The 19,699-nt window shown below is 53.9% G+C and overlaps 1 protein-coding gene across 1 annotated transcript; it reads right to left on the bottom strand.

Annotated features, from left to right (window-relative positions):
* Positions 1 to 1,313: 1,313 nt before the first annotated feature.
* Positions 1,314 to 16,001, bottom strand: SLC11A1 (solute carrier family 11 member 1). Its single transcript, XM_055290607.2, has 15 exons — positions 15,657 to 16,001; positions 14,931 to 15,073; positions 13,667 to 13,789; positions 12,767 to 12,886; positions 11,323 to 11,429; positions 10,836 to 10,906; positions 10,434 to 10,501; positions 10,110 to 10,265; positions 7,388 to 7,546; positions 6,129 to 6,218; positions 5,910 to 6,029; positions 3,967 to 4,116; positions 2,904 to 2,977; positions 2,308 to 2,461; positions 1,314 to 2,169 (listed from the first exon to the last, which is right to left on the bottom strand). The coding sequence occupies exons 1-15, from the start codon at positions 15,661 to 15,663 to the stop codon at positions 2,059 to 2,061; spliced, it is 1,653 nt and encodes a 550-aa protein (XP_055146582.1). The 5' UTR covers positions 15,664 to 16,001; the 3' UTR covers positions 1,314 to 2,058.
* Between the last annotated feature and the right edge of the window lie 3,698 nt (positions 16,002 to 19,699).

Here is a 19,699-nt window from a genome sequence, read left to right as displayed (position 1 = left end):
GGTCTTGGCAGATGTGCACACACGTGCCCCCATGCTCCTGGCACTCTCATTCCTCCTGGACTGTCCTGTCAGCACTCCCCCCTACCCCCGACCCCCCTTCAGCAAGATTCAGTCCCCTTCCCTGGCCGGCCTCACGGGCAGCGCCCTTCACCGCATCCTGCCACGGTGACTTGTTTGCACAGCTGTCTCCCGCAACTGGAGCGTGGGGTCCTTGAGAACTGACATCTTTAATTCGGGACTTTGCCTCCCTCCCCAACTTGTAACACAGGGCCTGGTACAGGACTGGCACTCAATGCCAAGAGGGGTGTGTAGGGGGTACAACTGGGGCACTTCCAGAAGGCTAAAGGATCTGGGAGATGCCTTTCTTTGCTACATGTCCCCCATCCATCTCCTCCTTCAGCTGGCATGGACCCATCTCCAGTGCCAAACCCAGAGGAGGCGGGCGGACCTCTTGCCCAGGTACCCTCTGCAGCCCTTGCCCAGGTCGCACCAGACCGGTCCCATCCCTTCTCTACTTGAGGGACCCACTCGCATCGTTGCCCTTTTAAGAAAAAGGAAATTCTTCTCATAAACAAGCGTCCGGACCTGAGCGCGGAGCCAGGCCGCCTGCCCTGCTGGGTCCCCAGGAAATCGGGGGTTCTTCCAGGTGCAACACCCGGCCCAGGTTCAACTCTGGGGAAAGGCCTGTTGGCCTCTCCTCGCTGCGGCCCTCCGCAGGTCTTGGGCTGGGGTCTGAGGGACCCGAGAAGGCTGGAGGAGTGACTTGGGGGAGCCTAGAAACAGCCTAGGGAACGTCTATAAAGTGCAGCCCCTGAATGGGGCGAAGGGGTGCCCAGCTGCTCCCTAAGGCAGAGGGGGCTCCCCGCCCACACAGCTTCCCCCCACCCACTCTCCCCGAAGGATTCTGGGGCCCCTGGGCGCGAGCCCCGAGCGCCCGCCTCCCCGCGTCGTTCCGCCTGGCGGGGAGGGGTGAGGCCGGGGCGGGATGGCCGGCGTCGGGACTGTCTCTGCCCCTAGGGGGAGCAGTCAGCAGAGAGGGAGCGGTAACGGCGCGGCGTGGGAGTCGCGGCCGCCGGCTCCCCTGAGGAAACAGCAAATAATTTGGGCCTCAGAGGCACAGACTCTTGGGTTCCTTATGACCTGGTGCCTGACGGAGAAAGAAGCGCGCTGCCGTTTTACTGTCTGGAAAGTGGGTCGTAGGCGGAACAGAGAGGCTGCGGCGAATAGGAGCGGACCAGACCCTGGTGTAGGGGTCTTCTGGATGCTTTAGAGACTTCGTGCCTTCCCGGTTCCCATTCCCTGCTCCTTTGGACTAGAAGGGAACTAGTATTTATTTAACTTTAATCAGGCCGGGTTTGGTGGCTCACGCCTGTAATTCCCAGCATTTTGGGAGGCGGAGGTGGGTGGATCACTTGAATCCAGCAGTTCGAGACCAGCCTGGCCAGCATGGCAAACCCCGTCTCTGCTGAAAATACACAAATTAGCTGGGCGTGGTGGCGCGCGCCACTCCTGGGGCTGAATAAAGAGAATCGCTTGAACCCAGAAGGTGGAGGTTGCAATGAGTCAAGATTGCGCCACTGCACTCCAGCCTGGGCGACAGAGGGAGACCCTTTCCCTGTCTCAAATAAATAAATAAATAATTTAACATTCATCAGACAGTATTTCAAGCTCCAGTTTGGAGCCTGTGTCCCTCCCAAGTCCCCAAGCCCTCACCTCACCCGCCCTTGGGCTGTCAGGTCACGCCTGCAGGTGCTCAATAAATACCTTTTGAGATGTTTTTTGTTTGTTTGTTTGTTTTTGTCCCAAGTGCCAAGCACTGTGGTAAAGTGCTTAACGTCCACGGCAAGGGTGGTGGTGTCTCCATTTTACAGATGAGGACACTGAGACCCAGAGGTTAATCACATGGCTGTGCTAGGAAACAGCAGGTCCCTAAAGCCCCCAGGTTGGCTGGTCTCAGGAACTGTCCCACTCCATCCTGCTGCCTGCACGCGCCCCCTCCACATCCAGCAGGCCAGTCACGTCATCCATGCCACTCCCAGCCAGGCCTCGGTTGTGGGCCTAGCCAGAGGTCTCCCCTTTCTGGTCCTCTTCAAGGAGCCCATACAGGAAGTGGTGGTGGGAGCTGTGGGCCAGAAAGGTGGCTCCGTGGGCAAGGCAACAGGTCCAGACCTGGGGGAGGGGCGACCATGAGTTGGGGAGAGGCCAAGACCTCTGGGGAAGCCCCAATGTGTCCCCCAAACCCTCCCCATTGGTTGCCTCCTGTCCTTGCCTCATCCATTCCCAAGGCATCCCCTGGCCCTACTGTACCAGGTAGGTGCTGAGGCCCAGGTAGGCTGCGGCCAGCAGGGCTGCAAGGCCGAAGTAGGCAGGGTGGGGCAGGCTGGGCAGGTAGCTGACCGTGAAGTAGAGGTTGATGGCGCAGACTAACGCCATGATGGAAGAGGTGACGACCTTGCTCAGCCTGGGGGACACAAGAAAGGCTCAGGACTGGCTGGTTGCTGCTGGCCCACCTGCATCTACTCCTCTTCATCTCCCAGCGCCCACGTTGGGGGTGGGGGTGGATACACCAAGGCCGCTTCTCTGGGCTGTGGGACCTGGAGCAGACAGACCCCCTCCCCACCTCCTGCCTCCTGGGCCCTCCAGGCTACACACTGGCAGGATTTGGCAAGAGCTGAGTCTGAGGCGAGAGGGAGGAGCTCAGGCTCTAGAAACAGCCCTCTGCCCTGGATTCCAGTCTTGGCTCCCCAACTTGCTAGCTGTGTGACCCTGGGCGAGTCCCTTAACCTCTCTGAGCCTCTGTGGCTTCATTGGGATAATGGGGAGAATTGTAGCTCGTACCTCTGGGTGGCTGTGAGGATGAAATGTGGTGATGCAATCCAGCACTTGGGAAAGGGGGTACTCACAGGCCATTGGCAAACTCCTGCATGAGGGTGGGCATGCTGGTGAACGTGAGGATGGGCAGCACGGCGAACGGAAGCTGGGGAGAGCAGCAGGAGCCTAGGCTGAGGAACCCTGCCTCAGAATATGGCAAGGGTGGGGGCAAGATGGGCGTGGCTTGACACCCTCTGTATCGGTGTGAGCTCAACTGCCCTAACCACACTGAGCCTACTTCCCCGTTTCCTGCCTTCTCAGGTTGTGGGCTCCAAAGCAGGAGAAGTGTTTGGGGGCTCTGGCACCAGGTTGCTTTGGTTTGAATCCAAGCTCTGCCACTAGTAACTTAACTGAGTGCATCAGTTTTCCCAGCTGTAAAATGGGATAATGAGCCTGGGCAACATACACAATCAGCTTTTGTCTCTACTTAAAAAAAAAAAAAAAAATTAGACCTGCCGCGGTGGCTCATGCCTGTAATCCCTGCACTTTGGGAGGCCAAGGCGGGTGGATCACCTGAGGTCAGTAGTTTGAGACTAGCCTGGCCAACATGATGAAACCCTGTCTGTACTAAAAATACAAAAAATTAGCTGGGTGTGATGGTGGGCGCATGTAATCTCAGCTACTTAGGAGGTTGAGGCAGAAGAATCGCTTGAACCTGGGAGGCAGAGGTTGCAGTGAGCCAAGATCTCACCACTGCACTCCAGCCTGGGTAACAAGCGTGAAACTCCATCTCAAAAAAAAAAAAAAAAATTAGCTGGGTGTGATGGCATGCACCTGTAGTCCCTGCTACTCGGGAGCCTGAGGTAGGAAGATTGCTAGAGACTGGGAGGGCAGGCTGCAGTGAGCCATGATTGAACCACTGCACTCCAGCCTAGGTGACAGAGGGAGACCATCTGGGGGGGTGGGAGGGGGGAAGGATAATGGTGATTCCTACCCTCTCGCCCCCCAGGGTGGCTGCGGGGACAATGGAAGCCTTGTAGGCAAGATGTGCCTGGGACAGGGCCTGGCAGGCCCAGGCAAGGCTCAGCGTGGGGGTTGCTGGAGGTCCTGTTTAGCTCAGCAGTGGGCAGGGCTGGTGGGGCTGGTGCATCTCACCAGCAGGCTCTGCAGCACGTTGAGCAGATCATTGAGGCCCGACAAGTCCCTCAGGTCCCGGAAGACAGCCACAAGCACGGTGGGCAGGATGGCGCAGGAGCGGGTGAGGAGGACGCGGGCGAAGCGTGACCACCGAAGCCTCAGGAAGCCCTGGGGTGGGGGTGAGCTCCTTGGTGGGGAGTAGACAGGACTGGGGATTCCAGAGGAGAGATCCTCTGTAGTCCCTCAACCGATTTATGCCTGGGAGCATGCTCTGTTTTTCCACTGTTGAACTGGGGACAGCTCTGTCCCTAGGTGGCAAGAGGGGATGGGTGGGGAGAAACGGGGAGCTCTCATCCCATAGCTGGTTGCTGAAGACTAAACAGTTTTGGGGAAAAGGCTTCTGCTAGTCCTGGGTCTGCAGCTTCCAGCAAGTCACCTCATCTGTCGGGATCTCAGTTTTCCCATCTGTAAAATGGGGCTTATAGTGTCGCCCTCTGGGCTACATGAAGGAAACAAAAGCTGAGTGGGGTGGCTCACGTCTGTAATCCCAGCACTTTGGGAAGCCAAGGCGGGAAGATCACTTGAGCCCAGGAGTTTGAGACCAGCCTGGGAAACATAGGAAGACCACATCTCTACAAATAATTTAAAAAATTAGCCTGGTGTCGTGGCATGAGCCTGTAGTACCAACGACTCGGGAGGCTGAAGTTGAGGCTGCAGCAAGCTGTGATGGCGCCATTGCACTCCAGCCTGAGCAACAGCGTGAAATCCTGTCTCAAAAAAGAAAGAGCCGGGCGTGGTGGCTCACACCTGTAATCCCAGCACTTTAGGAGGCCAAGGTGGGCAGATCACCTAAGGCTGGGAGTTCAAGACCACCCTGACCAACATGGAGAAACCCTGTCTTTACTAAAAATATAAAATTAGGGCCGGGCGCGGTGGCTCACGCCTGTAATCCCAGCACTTTGGGAGGCTGAGGCAGGCGGATCACGAGGTCAGGAGATCAAGACCATCCTGGCTAACATGGTGAAACCCCGTCTCTACTAAAAATACAAAAAAATTAGCTGGGCGCGGTGGCGGGCGCCTGTAGTTCCAGCTACTCGGGAGGCTGAGGCAGGAGAATGGCGTGAACCCAGGAGGCAGAGCTTGCAGTGAGCCGAGATAGTGCCACTGCAGTCTGGCTCGGCTGAAAGAGCAAGACTCCGTCTCAAAAAAAAAAAAAAAAAAAAAAAAAACAAAATTAGCTGGGTGTGGTGGCCTGTAATCCCAGCTGGTCAGGAGGCTGAGGCAGGAGAATTGCTTGAACCCAGGAGGCGGAGGTTGCGGTGAGCCGGAGATCGCGTCACTGCACTCCAGCCTGGGCAACAGGAGCGAAACTCCATCTCAAAAAAAAAGAAAGAAAGAAAAGAAAAGGCTGGGCGCAGTGACTCACACCTGTAATCCCAGCACTTCGGGAGGCCAAGGCGGGCGGATCACGAGGTCAAGAGTTTGAGACCAGCCTGGCCAACACGGTGAAACTCCGTCTCTACTAAAAACACAAAAATTGGCCGGGTGCAGTGGTTCACACCTGTAATCCCAGGGCTTTGGGAGGCCAAGGCAGGCGAATCCCTTGAGGTCAAGAGTTCGAGACTAGCCTGGCCAACATGGCAAAACCCCGTCTCTACTAAAAGTACAAAAATTAGCCAGGCTTGGTGCCTGAAATCCCAGCTACTGAGGAGGCTGAGGCAGGAGAAGCTTGAACCTGGGAGGGGGAGGTTGCAGCGAACCGAGATCGCGCCACTGCACTCCAGCCTGGGCGACAAGAGCGAGACTCCGTCTCAACAACAACAACAAAAACAACAACAACAAAAACAAAAAACAAAAGGAAGAAAAGTAAAAAGGATCCACAAGGCCCGGAGTTCTAGCCCCTAGTAGTGTGCCTGCTGTCCTTGGACCCCTTGCCCTCCAGGGCCCGCCCCCTGCCCCACCTCCATCACAAACTGTCCCGCGTAGGTGCCCGTCATGGTGGAACTCTGCCCAGCCGCCAGGAGACCTATGGCCCAGATGTAGAGGGCCGCGGGGCCGAACAGGCAGCCCAGGATCACGCCCTGCAGGGACGGAGTGTGGTTGGACAGGTGGCCCCGCCCCCCGGTGGGCGGGGCGGGGCGCCTCTCTGGGTCACACCCTCCCCGCCCACCCGCGCTCACCCCCTGGTAAATGTCCACAGCCACGGTGGCGTTGTTCATGGGGAAGATCTTGGCGTAGTCGTGGAGGCTGCTGTTGGCACAGATGTTGAACTGCGGGTACCAGGGCAGTAGAAGGAAGATGTGAGGAGCACACTCAGCCTTGGGAAACCGGACTGCCTAGCCTTGACCAGAATTCCAAAACTGGTGGCCCAAGGCTGAATCTGGCCAGACATATTTTGTTTGGCTTACAAAATAAGTTGGGTTTTGTTTTGTTTTACTTTCATGTTTTGTAGCGATGGGGGGGTCTTGTCATTTTGCCCAGGTTGGTCTTGAACTCCTAGGCTCAAGCGAGCCATCTGCCTGGGCCTCCCAAAGTGCTGGGATTACAGGCGTGAGCCACCGCGCCCGGCCGGGTTTTTTTTTCTTTAATGTGGATTTGTTGCCAACATTTGAAATTGAGAAGGCCTGGCATGAGAACTCAGTTTCCAGTTTCTTTTAGGTTTGTAAGAGCTGGCATCACCACAGAGACAGCTGGCTGCCATGCCCTCCTCACATTGTCCACTTCCCACAACTCTGTGCCTGCCTGGTCTTGAAGACAAGGGTTTGCAGTCCCGATGTTGATCTCCCTCCTTGTGCAAAGGAACAGAGTGAGACCAGGGAGGAGTGTGACCTCCCAAGGTCACAGAGCAAGGCAGTGGCAGTGCCCAGGTCCTTGGAGGCCTGGCCACCCCTTCTCCCACAGGGCTCAGCATTCAGGAAGCCCCCAACCCTGGCTGCAGTTGTTAGAGCCTCATGACTGAGATCCACTCAGAAGGGGAGACAGACACAGGTCCCAGATCCCAGAGAGTCAGGGAGGAGCTGGCTAGTTCCTTTTCCAGTATTAGCACAAATGTCACCTCTTCCAAGAAGCCTTTCCTGACCACCTGGGCTAATGCAGACCCCACCCCCATACCCCAAACTATGCTTCTTCACCCCCTTTATTTCTTCCCACTCTGTACTTCCCTTGGGTATTCATTCCTGTCTGCTCACCTCCCTCTCTATTTAAGCTGCAGAGAGCTGGGTCTTTGTAGCACTGACCGCTGTATCCCCAGGGTCTAGGATGTGCTTGGTACATAACAAATGCTCAATGATTATTTGCTGAATGAATGATATCTGCCAACAGGGGAAATTATCAGGGCAGAGACTCAGAAGGGCTCAGCTGCATTGCCTAGGGTACTCCTCAAGGCTTACAGGACATGAGTGCGTGTGTGGCCTCAGATGCAGGGGAAAGTGTGTCTCACCGCAGCCTGGTTGGTTTGCTGGTAGAAGGCCTGCCCAAAGACAGCCATGACAAAGAGGTTGATGATAAAGGAGACGGACAAGGCGATGGTGGCCTCAATCAGGAAGTACATGTTGGCTTCTCTGATGTCCACTCGGCGGGCCCGGTCTATCTCTCGAGACTATGAAGATCAAAGGGAGAGGGAAGTGCCAAAGTCCCTCAGAGCCACCACAGTGTCCCCCACCCTCACACTTCTATGTTCTCCCTAAAGCCCAGTACCTTCTCAAGTCCCCTGCGTGGCAGTCTGGGGCAGGTACAGGTCAGCTGATGGTTTCCTACATCTCTGTTCTTGCCACAGAGGCCTGACCACTGTGAGCCACTGTGTGAGTGAAGCAAGGCTGGCCTTTGAGGTCCCTGGCTACCTCAGGTCCTGACACGCTCCTTCGCTCACCTTGTTCCATCCTCAGACATGTCCAGCTTACTTTATTTTATTTTTTAGAGACAGGTTTTTTTCTGTCACCCTCACCCAGACTGGAGTGCCGTGGTGCAATGCATGGCTCACTGTAGCCTCCAACTCATGGGCCCAAGTGATCCTCCTGCCCCAGCCTCCTAAGTAGCTGGGACCACAGACACACATCACTACAACCCGCTAATTTTTAAATTTTCTGTAGAGACAGGGTCTTGCTGAGGCTAGTCTTGAACTCCTGGGCTCAAGCATTCTCCTGTCTTGGCCTCCTAAAGTGCTGAGATTACAGGTGTGAGCCACTGTTAGGCTGTTAGGGACCCAAGCCTTGTTCATTTCTGCCCACGGCCTTAGGACTTGCTTTCCCTCTGCTTGTAATATCTTTTCCCTGATCTGCTTCCCCAACTTTGTCATTCTCTCTTTTTTTTTTTTTTTTGAGACGGAGTCTTGCTCTGTCGCCCAGACTGGAGTGCAGTGGCGCGATCTCGGCTCACTGCAAGCTCCGCTTCCCGGGTTCACACCGTTCTCCTGTCTCAGCATCCTGAGTAGCTGGGACTACAGGCACCCGCCACCATCCCCGGCTAATTTTTTGTACTTTTAGTAGAGACAGGGTTTCACCATATTAGCCAGGATGGTCTCGATCTCCTGACCTCGTGATCCACCCGCCTCGGCCTCCCGAAGTGCTGGGATTACAGGCGTGAGCCACCGCGCCCGGCTTCAGTCATTCTCTATCATATTTCTCTGTTTTGTTTACTTCGGAGTCCCTTTCACAATTATTATTATTATTATTATTTTGACAGGGTCTTGCTGTGTCACTGAGAGTGCAGTGGTGGGATCTCAGCTCACTGCAGCCTCGACCTCTGGGGCTCAAGCCTCAACCTCCTGAGTAACTAGGACTACAGGTGTGCACAACACCCAACTAATTTATTTTATTTTTTATTTTTTGTTGGTAGAGACAGGGTTTTACCATGTTGCCCAGGCTGGTCTCGAACTCCTGGGCTCAAGCGATCCACCTGCCTCTGCCTCCCGAAGTGTTGGGACTACAGGCGTGAGCCACCTCGCCCAGCTCTATAGTTCTTTTTCTTTTTCTTTTTTTGAGACGGAGTCTTGCTCTGTCATTCAGGCTGGAGTGCAACCGCACGATCTCCCCTCACTGCAACTTCCGCCTACTGGCTTCAAGCAATTCTCCTGACTCAGCCTCCCGAGTAGCTGGGATTACAGCCACGCGCCACCACTTCCGGCTAATTTTATATATATATATATATATATATATATATATATATATATATATATATATATTTTTTTTTTTTTTTTTTTTTGAGATGGAGTCTCGCTCTGTTGACAGGCTGGAGTGCAGTGGCATGGTCTCGGCTCACTGCAACCTCCGCCTCCTGGGTTCAAGCGATTCTCCTGCCTCAGCCTCCCAAGTAGCTGGGATTACAGGCACGTGCCACCACTCCTGGCTAATTTTTGTATTTTTAGTAGAGATGGGGTTTCACCAGGTTAGCCAGGCTGGTCTTGAACTCCTGACCTCGTGATCCACCCGCCTCAGCCTCCCAAAGTGCTGGGATTACAGGCGTGAGCCACCGCGCCCGGCCTAATTTTTTATATTTTTAGTACAGACGGGATTTCTCCATGTTGGCCAGGCTGGTCTGAAACTTCTGACCTCGTGATCCGCCCGCCTCAGCCTCCCGAAATGCTGGGATTACAGGCGTGAGCCACCGCGCCCGGCCTATAATTCTTTCCTTTGTTGGTTTACTTGCTTGTCATCCGTCTACCCCACTAGCACGGAAACTCTAGAAGGGCAGGGGCCTTGACTGTTCCTCCCAGTGCACAGTAGACCCTTTTTTTTTTTTTTTTTTTTTTTTTGAGACAGAGTCTTGCTGTGTCGCCAGGCTGGAGTGGTGCAGTGGCGTGATCTCGGCTCACCGCAACCTCTGCCTCCCGGGTTCAAGCGATTCTCCTGCCTCAGCCTCCCGAGTAGCTGGGACTACAGGCGCGCGCCACCACGCCCGCTAGTTTTTGTAGTTTTAGTAGAGACGGGGTTTCGCCATGTTGGCCAGGATGGTCTCGATCTCTTGACCTCGTGATCCGCCCGCCTCGGCCTCCCAAAGTTCTGAGATTACCGGCGTGAGCCACCGCGTCCAGCCTGACCCTCAATCATTACAGGCTCCGAAAATCCTGACGGAAGGAGCCAGAGGGGAGGGGCTCCAGGCTTGGAGGCGGAGCCAGCATGGCTCCGACTGAGTGGGGGGTCTCCTTTCCCCTCCCTTCTGCTCACCTTGACCAGGGCCGAGTGCAGGTAGATGTTATGGGGCATGATGATGGCGCCAACAATGCCCACCGCCTGCAGCAGCTCGGGGTGGCCGCAGCCCGGGCACGAAGGCAGGAACAGGCCCCGAAGAAGCGCTCCCTGTTCAGGACGCGCCACCACATACTGCATGGAGGAGCCTAGTCAAGACAAGCCCCGCCCCTCGCAACCACGCCGCGGTCACCATTTCTCAGCCTCCATCCCACCCCAGACCCCCCGCAACCAGCGGCCAGAGGGAAGGGAGAGGAATGATCTTGGGAGGTCCACAGGGGGGTTGCAGCACTGGCTTCCTACCTCATAGCCAAAGGTCAAGGCCATAATAGTTATAAGGAGTCCAAAAAAAGCTTCCAGCTTCCGCAACCCTACGGAGCAGAACAAACAAACCAAACAAACCAACGAAAAAAATCTGTAACATCAACAATTCGTAATGGCTAATACTACGAGCGCTTCCAGGCACAGTGCCAAGTGCTTAACATATGTTACCTCACTCAGTCTTCGCAACCACCCTCTGATGTCTGTGCTATTATTTCCCCATGTTACAGGTGAAGAAAGGGATGTCTAAGTAACTTGCTAGAGGCCACCCAGGGAGAGTGAGGGAGCTCAGGTGCGCTCCCAGGCAGTTCGATGTCAGAGCCCTTCTCCCAGTACAGCACCCTCACAACCACCACTCCCCTATGAGGTGGGGTGTGCACCCACCGTAGTTATCGAGGAAGAGGAAGAAGAAGGTGTCCACAATGGTGATGAGGACGCCACCCCAGAGTGGGATTCTGAAACCAGAGTGGCCCGGGTCAGCCCAGCCTGGTCCAGGGGTCTCTAACTCCTTCGTAGCCTCAGGGCTGGAGACAGGAATCTGGCCTCCTGGGAGCAGGATCCTAAGCACCCCCGGACAGCTAGGGCAAGGGGAGTGGGAGTGTGGCATAGAACAGTCGAGGCAGCGCAGAGCTAGAGGAGAGACCTGGCACCCGGCGCGGCAGGGAGTTTGGGGCTGCAGTCCCAAAGTCCTGCATGACTCACATCTGTGTGACTTTAGACAAGTCACTTTACATTTCTGGAAAACAGGGCAGCAGCCCTGCTTCAGAGGGGACAGCAGGATAAAATAGACTCTGGGAGGGACTGGGTGGGGGGAAGTAGCAGCAGCTGTTCTCTGCCTGGCCTGAAGAGTTGGGGTACACTGGGGCGGTACCGTCCAGCTGAGAGCAGATTGAATGCAATGGCCGTGCCGATGACTTCCTGCATGTCGGAGCCCACAATGGCTAGCTCGATGGTCAGCCAGAGGACGGTGCGGGGCACCTACGGGGAGGAGATGATCCTTCATTAAGGGTGGGCCGGTTATTTGTCTGTCATCTCAGACTACATCTGGGGCTACATTTACAAGACAGTCTTGCCAATGGGCTTCCTACATTATGTAGGAAGAGCTTAGAGGAGATGGAAAGGCAGAGATAAACTTTTGTTTTTGTTTTAGATGGAGTTTTGCTCTTGTTGCCCAGGCTGGAGTGCAATGGCACGATCTCGGCTCACCACAATCTCCCGGGTTCAAGCGATTCTCCTGCTTCAGCCTCCCAAGTAGCTGGGATTACAGGCATGCACCACCATGCCTGGCTAGTTTTGTATTTTTAGTAGAGACGGGGTTTCTCCATATTGGTCAGGCTGGTCTCAAACTCCCGACCTCAGGTGATCCACCCGCCTTGGCCTCCCAAAGTGCTGGGATTACAGGCGTGAGCCACCGCCCCTGGCTGAGATAAACCATTTTTTTCTCCTGCTTCTTGTGGTATTTCTGGCAGTGGCACCAGGCAACCTGGACTCTGGCAGCACTAGTGGCCATTTCATCAGCATCAATAATGCTTCCAGGAGCTCAGCAGCAAAGGGGTGTAGCAGCTTTCTGATCTTTGGGTAACACCCTCTTCCCTTGCCCCTCAAGCCCTCCCAAACCTTTCAATCCCTACATTCAATACCTTTGAAATGTCTACTGCTATAATTTCTGTTTTCCAAACTGGACACTCACAACAGCCAAGTCCCCAGAGTCCACCCCAGGCAATGACCATTTCTGAGCTGATGCCTCCCCATTTTTTTGTCTTGGGCAAGTCACTTTCCCAGATTTTAATTACCCCTTCTGTGAAATGACATGCCTCTCATGTCCCTCTAGGCTGTGTGCTATCAGTTTGAGCCTCAGTCTTTTCATCTATCAAATGGAATTGGGGCCGGGTGCAGTGGCTCATGCCTATAATCCCAGCACTTTGGGAGACTGAGGTGGGTGCATCATCTGAGGTCAGGAGTTCGAGACCAGCCTGGCCAACGTGGTGAAATCCCAGCTCTACTAAAAATACAAAAATTAGCCGATCATGGTGGTGGGCGCCTGTAATCCCAGCTACTCGAGAGGCTGAGTCAGGAGAATTGCTTGAACCTGGGAGGTAGAGGTTGCAGTGAGCTGACATCGTACCATTGCACTCCTGACTGGGTGACAGAGCAAGACTCCAACTGAAAAACAAACAAACAAACAACAACAACAAAAACAAATAGACTTGGGATGCCCCATGTGAGATGACGTACTTATTTGATTGTGGAAGCTGAAAATGGCTGTTTGGGGTTTGGGGCCAGTGGTTCTCCCTGTCCAGGCCCTCCAAGCTTACCTTAGGGTAGTAGAGATGGCAGACCTCGCCCAAGTCCTTGCCTGTCACCACGCCCAGACGTGCAGCCAGTCGCTGGCAGAGCAAGCCCAACACCGTGGCCCAGAACAGCACCCAGAGAAGCTGTGAGGAGGCAGGGAGAGGCCTTCAGCCAGAGAGGCCAGCCTCAGAAAGCCCCTGAGCTCGTGGTAGCTTCTAACCAAGGACACTCCTCGGGGAGGGGGTGAGAGAGATGGAGTTCCATCCTGGCTGAGCGCTGGTAGCTCACACCTGTAATCCCAGCACTTTAAAAGGCTAAGGTGGGAGGATAGCTTGAGGCCAGGAGTTCAAGAGCAGCCTGAGCAACATAGTGAGACCCCCATCTCTAAATAAATAAATAAATTACGCCAGGCAAGGTGGCTCACACCTGTAATCTCAGCACTTTGGGAGGCCGAGGTGGGTGGATCTCTTGAGGTCAGGAGTTCAAGACCAGCCTGGCCCACATAGTGAAACCCCATCTCTACTAAAAATACAAAAATTAGCCGGGCGTGGTGGCATGCCCTACTCAGGAGGCTGAGGCAGGAAAATCACTTGAACCCAGGAGGCAGAGGTTGCAGTGAGCTGAGATTGTGCCACTGCACTCCAGCCTGGGCGACAGAGTGAGACTCCGTCTCAAAAAATTAAATAAATAAATATATATATATATATATATTTTTTTTTTAAAGAGAAGAGTCCAGTCCCCCACCCCCCACACAAATGCTCCACCTTCTGGCAGGGCTGCCCTGGGGACCCTTTTTGGGCCCATTTTAACTTAATGCCAGCTCCCAGGCCACACTGGAGAAACATGGCCAGCAGGGGCCTTCAACACTTAGCCTGGTCACCTCCCTCTCGAAAGTGTCCCCACTCAGGTCCCGACTTGGTTACTTTGAATCCCGCCACGGCGCCAGCCTGAAGATCCGACTCGATGTTTCCTGGGTCCAGGAAAGCAATGCTCATGAGGAAGCCAGGCCCCGTGAAGGCCCATAGCTTCCGCAGGCTGAAGGTGCCCTGTGGGGGGTGGGAGGAGTAGAGTGAGGGCGTCCTGGGTATAGGGATGGTGGCAGCTGGCCTTGGCCATCCCCTAGAGGAGCCCCAACAGGCTCATCAGCCCAGCCCTGCCCTCCATGGCCCGTTCCTGGGTCTGCCATCCAGGGGATGGGGAGGGTATAGGTGGAGGAAGCAGCACGCTCTGGTGAGTCACAGAGGATCTTTTTCTGGATCTGTTACGCTCAGCAGCTGGCTTGCACCTGAACTGCCTGCTCCTCTCAAGCCCTGACTTGTCAGGTCCTCAGAGACCTCACAGGGGGCTGTCTAAGAGGGTGAGGGGGCCAAGCCTCCCTAGCCCAGCTCCTCCCTCGCCAGCTCCTTTTCCCACCACAGGGCCTCCTCTCTGTGGTCTGCTGAGGCTATGGTCCCCCCACCCTGTTCCAGGGCATGGTGTATCAACTTAGAAATCTGCTGAAGATATTGGAGGCTGGAAGCGGTGGCTCGTGCCTGTAATCCCAGAACTTTGGAAGGCCGAGATGGGTGGATCACTTGAGCTCAGGAGTTTGAGACCAGCCTGGCCAACATGGTGAAACCCTGTCTCTACTAAAAATACAAAAATTAGCCTGGCACGGTGGTGCACGCCTGTAATCCCAGCTACTCGGGAGGCTGGGGCAGGGGAATTGCTTAAACTCAGGAGGTGGAGGTTGCAGTGAGCTGAGATCGTGCCACTGCACTCCAGCCTGGGATACAGAGCGAGACTCCGTCTCCAAAAAAAGAGAAGATACTGGAAATGCAGGTGACAGCATCCTATATGCTAGATGCCAGCCTGCAGCCTCCTTCACTTCTCCCTATGCCCCTTCCTAAATGCTAAAACATGTCCTCAAGGCTCCAATCCCAATTCCCGCCGGGCCTCTTTTCCTTCATAGGAAAGCTGAAATTCATTGAGAAGGCCATTTAATCATTTTTAGACAAATACTGAAGCACCCCAGCTAAGCACTAGGGACTGAAGCAGGAAGGGGCAGTTGCCACTGTCCACCACTGCTGCTCAGACCTGGAAGGGACTTGCCACCCATGATCATAAGGAGACCCCATTCTCCAGCCCATGGGATCCCACAGGATCCTGTCAATCTTGCAAGCCCCCAGGAAGTTTCCAGCATCCCACCGGTTTTGTGTCTGGGATGGGGATCTTCTCACTCAGGTAGGTCTCTCTGGGAGGTGCTTGCTGTGACCCTGGGCTGGTCGGGCTGGTCGGGCTGGAGATGGAGCCATAGCTGGACCTGCTCAGCCTTTGGGGACCCTTGTCACCTGTGGGGGCCCAAGAAGCATGGTGAGTCTCCTGCCTCTTTCTGGTGGCCCAGAGTTAAAGCCGCCTGCTCCCTTCCCTCCTCCTCCCGGAAAAGTGGAGAAATTAAGGTCCCTGGCCCCCATCTTGGGTCCATCACCTCCACCTCTTAACCAAACATTCCAGATGTGTAGGACATGGCAGCTTCAGAATTACTGTCCTCTCATGTGAGGACAGATGCCCAGAGGCAGATCTCCTGCCACAGAGAATGCAGAGAGACCCTAGCCTCTAAGAAGGGCAAGCTGAGGCCACATGTCTACCCCTTGGCCGGACCCCCCACCTTCTCCGGCAGCCAGAAAGCTCCAGGGGCTTTGAGCCACAGACTTCAGACAAAGGAAAGGTAGACCCCTTAGGGGTGTGAAGGACTCCACCCAGTGAGATTGAGTCTGGTGTCCAGAACTGTGTTCTAGACTGGGACTCCCACGGGGGACCAGAGGCTTCCACAGGGGACCAAGGGCTTTCTTGCTTCCTCAAGTCTCCACCAGACTAGTGACCTCCTCCACTCCACCCCCTAATCAGGCTCTGTCCCTAGGGGCCACTACTCACCTGTCATTGAAATGCCCACTTCAGGTACTCTGGGAGTGTGAGCGGTGCTCTGGGCAGCTCCTCAGCCTGCAACCCCTCTCTGGGCACTGGTGCAAGTGAGTGTGCGAGCCCACGCCCTGTTACCCATCCGCAGCTGAGCACCCTGCCTCTTACATCAACATTCGCTTCACATCGGCCAATTCACACACACACACAACATGGGGCATTGTGAAACATTTTCCAAAGGCAGAAGTGGCCAGCCCTGGCGGAAGGGTCTGGTTACCCATGGAGTGGACCTTTGTTCCCCTCCCAGCCTGCCCTGTGCCCCACAACACATCTGTTCCCCTTCCAGGCACCCCGTGTTCTGTGCCTCCCAAGTTAGCTCTGATTTCAGAAGCTTCCTGCCCCTTGCGTATTCATGTCAATACCCCATGACCACACCCCCCTCTGCCACACACACACACATACACACACACAGAGTCACGTCTTTCTTCTTCTCTTCCATCTGGAGTTCCAAGGCCCCTTCTTGGCCTAATGCAAGTCTTCATGTCCTCAAAGGCCTCAGTTTCCCTTTGAGGGCCACAGAGGAAAGCACTGCAGAAGGGACATGCATTGAAGATTCAGACCCAGGATGTCCCCAGAAGATGAGGCACTGGGATCTGGTCCTGGTTCAACCACTGATTCACTTGAGATTGTCACCAGATCATGTCCCTTCTCAGAATTGTTTATTCTATTCCGCTCGCCGCCCGCCGCCCCCTCTTTTTTTTTTGGTTTTTTGTTTTTTGTTTTTTTTTTAGAGACAAGGTCTCGCTCTGTCACCCAGGCTAGAGTGAAGTGTAAAGTGCAGTGGTGCCATCATCGTTCACTGCAGCCTCAAACTCTTTTTTTTTTGTTGAGACAGAGTCTTACTCTGTTGCCCAGACTGGAGTGCAGTGGCATAATCTCAGCTCACTGCAACCTCTGCCCTCCATGTTTAAGCAATTCTCCTGCCTCAGCTTCCGGAGTAGCTGGGACTACGGGCATGCACCACCACACCCGGCTACTTTTTGTATGTATGTATTTATTTATTTATTTATTTTGAGATGGAGTCTTGCTCTGTTACCCAGGCTGGAGTGCAATGGCGCGAACTTGGCTCACCGCAACCTCTGCCTCTTGGGTTCAAGCAATTCTCCTGCCCCAGACTCCTGAGTAGCTGGGATTACAGGCACCCGCCAACCACACCCGGCTAATTTTTGTATTTTTAGTAGAGACAGGATTTCACCACATTGGCTAGGCTGGTCTCAAACTCCTGACCTTGTGATCCACCCGCCTCAGCCTCCCAAAGTGCTGGGATTAGAGGTGTGAGCCACCATGCCCAGCCAATTTTTGTATTTTTTTTTTTAGTAGAGACGGGGTTTCACTATGTTGGCCAGGCTGGTCTCCAACTCCTGGTCACAAGTGATCCACCCACCTCAACCTCCCAAAGTGCTGGGATTATAGGTGTGAGCCACCATGCCCGGCCTATAGCCTTAAACTCTTGAGCTCAAGAGATCCTCCCTTCTCAGCCTCTCAGGTAGCTGGGAATACATACCTATGCCACCATGCTTGACCGTTTCTTCTATTAACTGAGGGGCTCACAGGAGTTTGAGACCAGCCTGGGCAACATAGTGAGATCTCATCTCTACAAAAAATTTAAAAATTAGCTGGGCATGACTGGGCGCGGTGGCTCATGCCTGTAATCCCAGCACTTTTGGAGGCTAAGGCGGGTGGATCACGAGGTCAGGAGATCGAGACCATCCTAGTTAACATGGTGAAACCCTGTCTCTACTAAAAATACAAAAAAAAAAAAAAAATTATCTGGGCGTGGTGGCAGGCGCCTGTAGTCCCAGCTACTCAGGAGGCTGAGGCAGGAGAATGGCGTGAACCCAGGAGGCTGAGCTTGCAGTGAGCTGAGATCGCGCCACTGCACTCCAGCCTGGGCAACAGAGCGAGACTCTGTCTCAAAAAAAAAAAAATTAGCTGGGAGTGATGGCACGCACCTGTAGTCTCCATTACTTGGGGCAGGGCTGAAGTGGGAGGCTTGCTTGAGCCCAGGAGGTTGAAGCTGGCACGATCAGTGAGCCGTGATCATGGCCCTGCACTTCAGCTTTGGTGACAGAGTGAGACTCTGTCTCAAAAAAAAAAAAAAAAAAAGAAACACTCAAACTGGCTAAGAGGTCAAAAATGGAGCTGCCCAAGGATGGCAAGCAGGTAAGATAAACTATGAGAGAGGCTGGGAGTAAGAAAAACTGCATGGGAAGGGAGAAAAAAAAGAAAGAAAGAAAAAGAGGCCTGGTGTGGTGGCTCACACCTGTCATCCCAGAACTTTGGGAGGCCGAGGCGGGCAGATCACTTGAGGTCAGGAGTTCGCGACCAGCCTGGACAACCTAATGAAACCCCGTCTCTACTAAAAATACAAAAAATTAGCTGGGCGTGGTGGCACATGCCTGCAATCTCAGCTACTCTAGAGGCTGAGGCAGGAGAATTGCTGGAACCCAGGAAGCAGAGGTTGCAGTGAGCTGAGATCGAGCCACTGCACTCCAGCCTGGGAGACAGAGCAAGACTCTGTCTCAACCCCTCCTCCCCACAAAAAACAACAACAACAAAAACAAACAAACAAACAAAAAGAACAAGAAAATACTATGAAATCCAGCTTGACTCATGCACACTGGAGTGAGTGGTGGCTCACTCCTGTTAATCCCAGCACTTTGGGAGGCTGAAGTGGGAGGATTGTTTGAGTCCAGGAGTTTGAGACCAGCGTGGGCAACATAGTGAAACCTTGTCTCTACAAAAAATAAAATTAGCCGGGCATGGTGGTACTCACCTGCAGTCCCAGTCAAGTGATCTGCCCACCTCGGCCTCCCAAAGTGCTGAGATTACAGGCGTGAACCACTGCGCCTGGCTGATTTTTTATTTTACTTTTTCTTTCTAAATTTTTTAGAGACAGGTCTCACTATGTTGCCCAGGCTGGTCTCGAACTCCTGGCCTCTGGCGATCTTCCCATCTCAGCCTCTCAAATTGCCAGGATACAGAGTCACCAGGATTACAGGCCCCCCGGCTTGGCCAATGGCCAATGATTTAATCACTCATGCCTACATAACGGAACCTCCATGTAAATCCTAAATTGTGGGTTTCAGGGAGCTTCCGGGTTGGTGAACACATTGAGATTCGGCGAGGGTGGCATGTCTGGAAAGGGCAGAAAAGCTCTGGGCACTCCCTCCATCCCTTGTCCATTAGGCTGCTCTTGGGTGTATCCTTAATAATAAACCAGAAAGAGCAAAGTGTTTCTTTGAGTTCTATGAGCTACAAGTTATTGAACCTGAGGGTCACAGGGACCTCCTGTTTGTAGCTAAATTGGACAGAAGCGTGGGTAATCTGGGAACCCATTACCTGCAACTGGCACCTGAAGTGGGGGCAGTCTTGTGGGACTGAGCCCTTCACCTGTGGGGCCTGTGCTGGCTCCAGGTAGTTCATGTCAGAATTAATTGTAGGAAACCCAGTTGTTGTCCACAGAGAGTTGGATAATTTTGCTGGTGTGGAAAATTCACACATTTGGTGTTAGAAGTGTTGAGAGTAGAGAAAGAGAGTTTTTCCTTCTAGAGAGGTTTTCAGGCCCAGAATTGACCTGGGTTATAATTTATCCCCATGTTGAGTCAAAAACTATATATATTTTTGGAGACAGAGTCTCACTCTGTCACCCAGTCTAGAGTGCAGTACCGTAGCCTTGAACTCCCATGCTCAGCCTCCCGAGTAGCTGGGACTACAGGTGCATGCCACCAAGCCTGGCTAATTTTTCTATATTTTGTAGAGGCAGGGTTTTGCCATGTTGCCTACGCTGGTCTCGAACTCCTGGGCTCAAGTGATCCGCCTGCCCCAGCCTCCCAAAGTGCTGGGATTACAGGCTTGAGCCACCGTGCCTGACCCAGTCAAAAACTTAGATGAAGTTTGGGAGGCTAGGGTGGGAGAGGCAGCCAATTTTCTGGCTCCTCATTGACGGAAGAGGCTGCAGGAACTAGAGAGACGTGGGAAGAGGGATGAATGATGGG

This window comes from Symphalangus syndactylus, chromosome 8 (genome assembly GCF_028878055.3).
Source record: "Symphalangus syndactylus isolate Jambi chromosome 8, NHGRI_mSymSyn1-v2.1_pri, whole genome shotgun sequence".
NCBI classification, from domain to species: Eukaryota; Metazoa; Chordata; class Mammalia; order Primates; family Hylobatidae; genus Symphalangus; species Symphalangus syndactylus.
The sequence above is the reverse complement of the archived record's forward strand: the minus strand, read 5'-3'. Positions and strand labels throughout refer to the sequence as shown.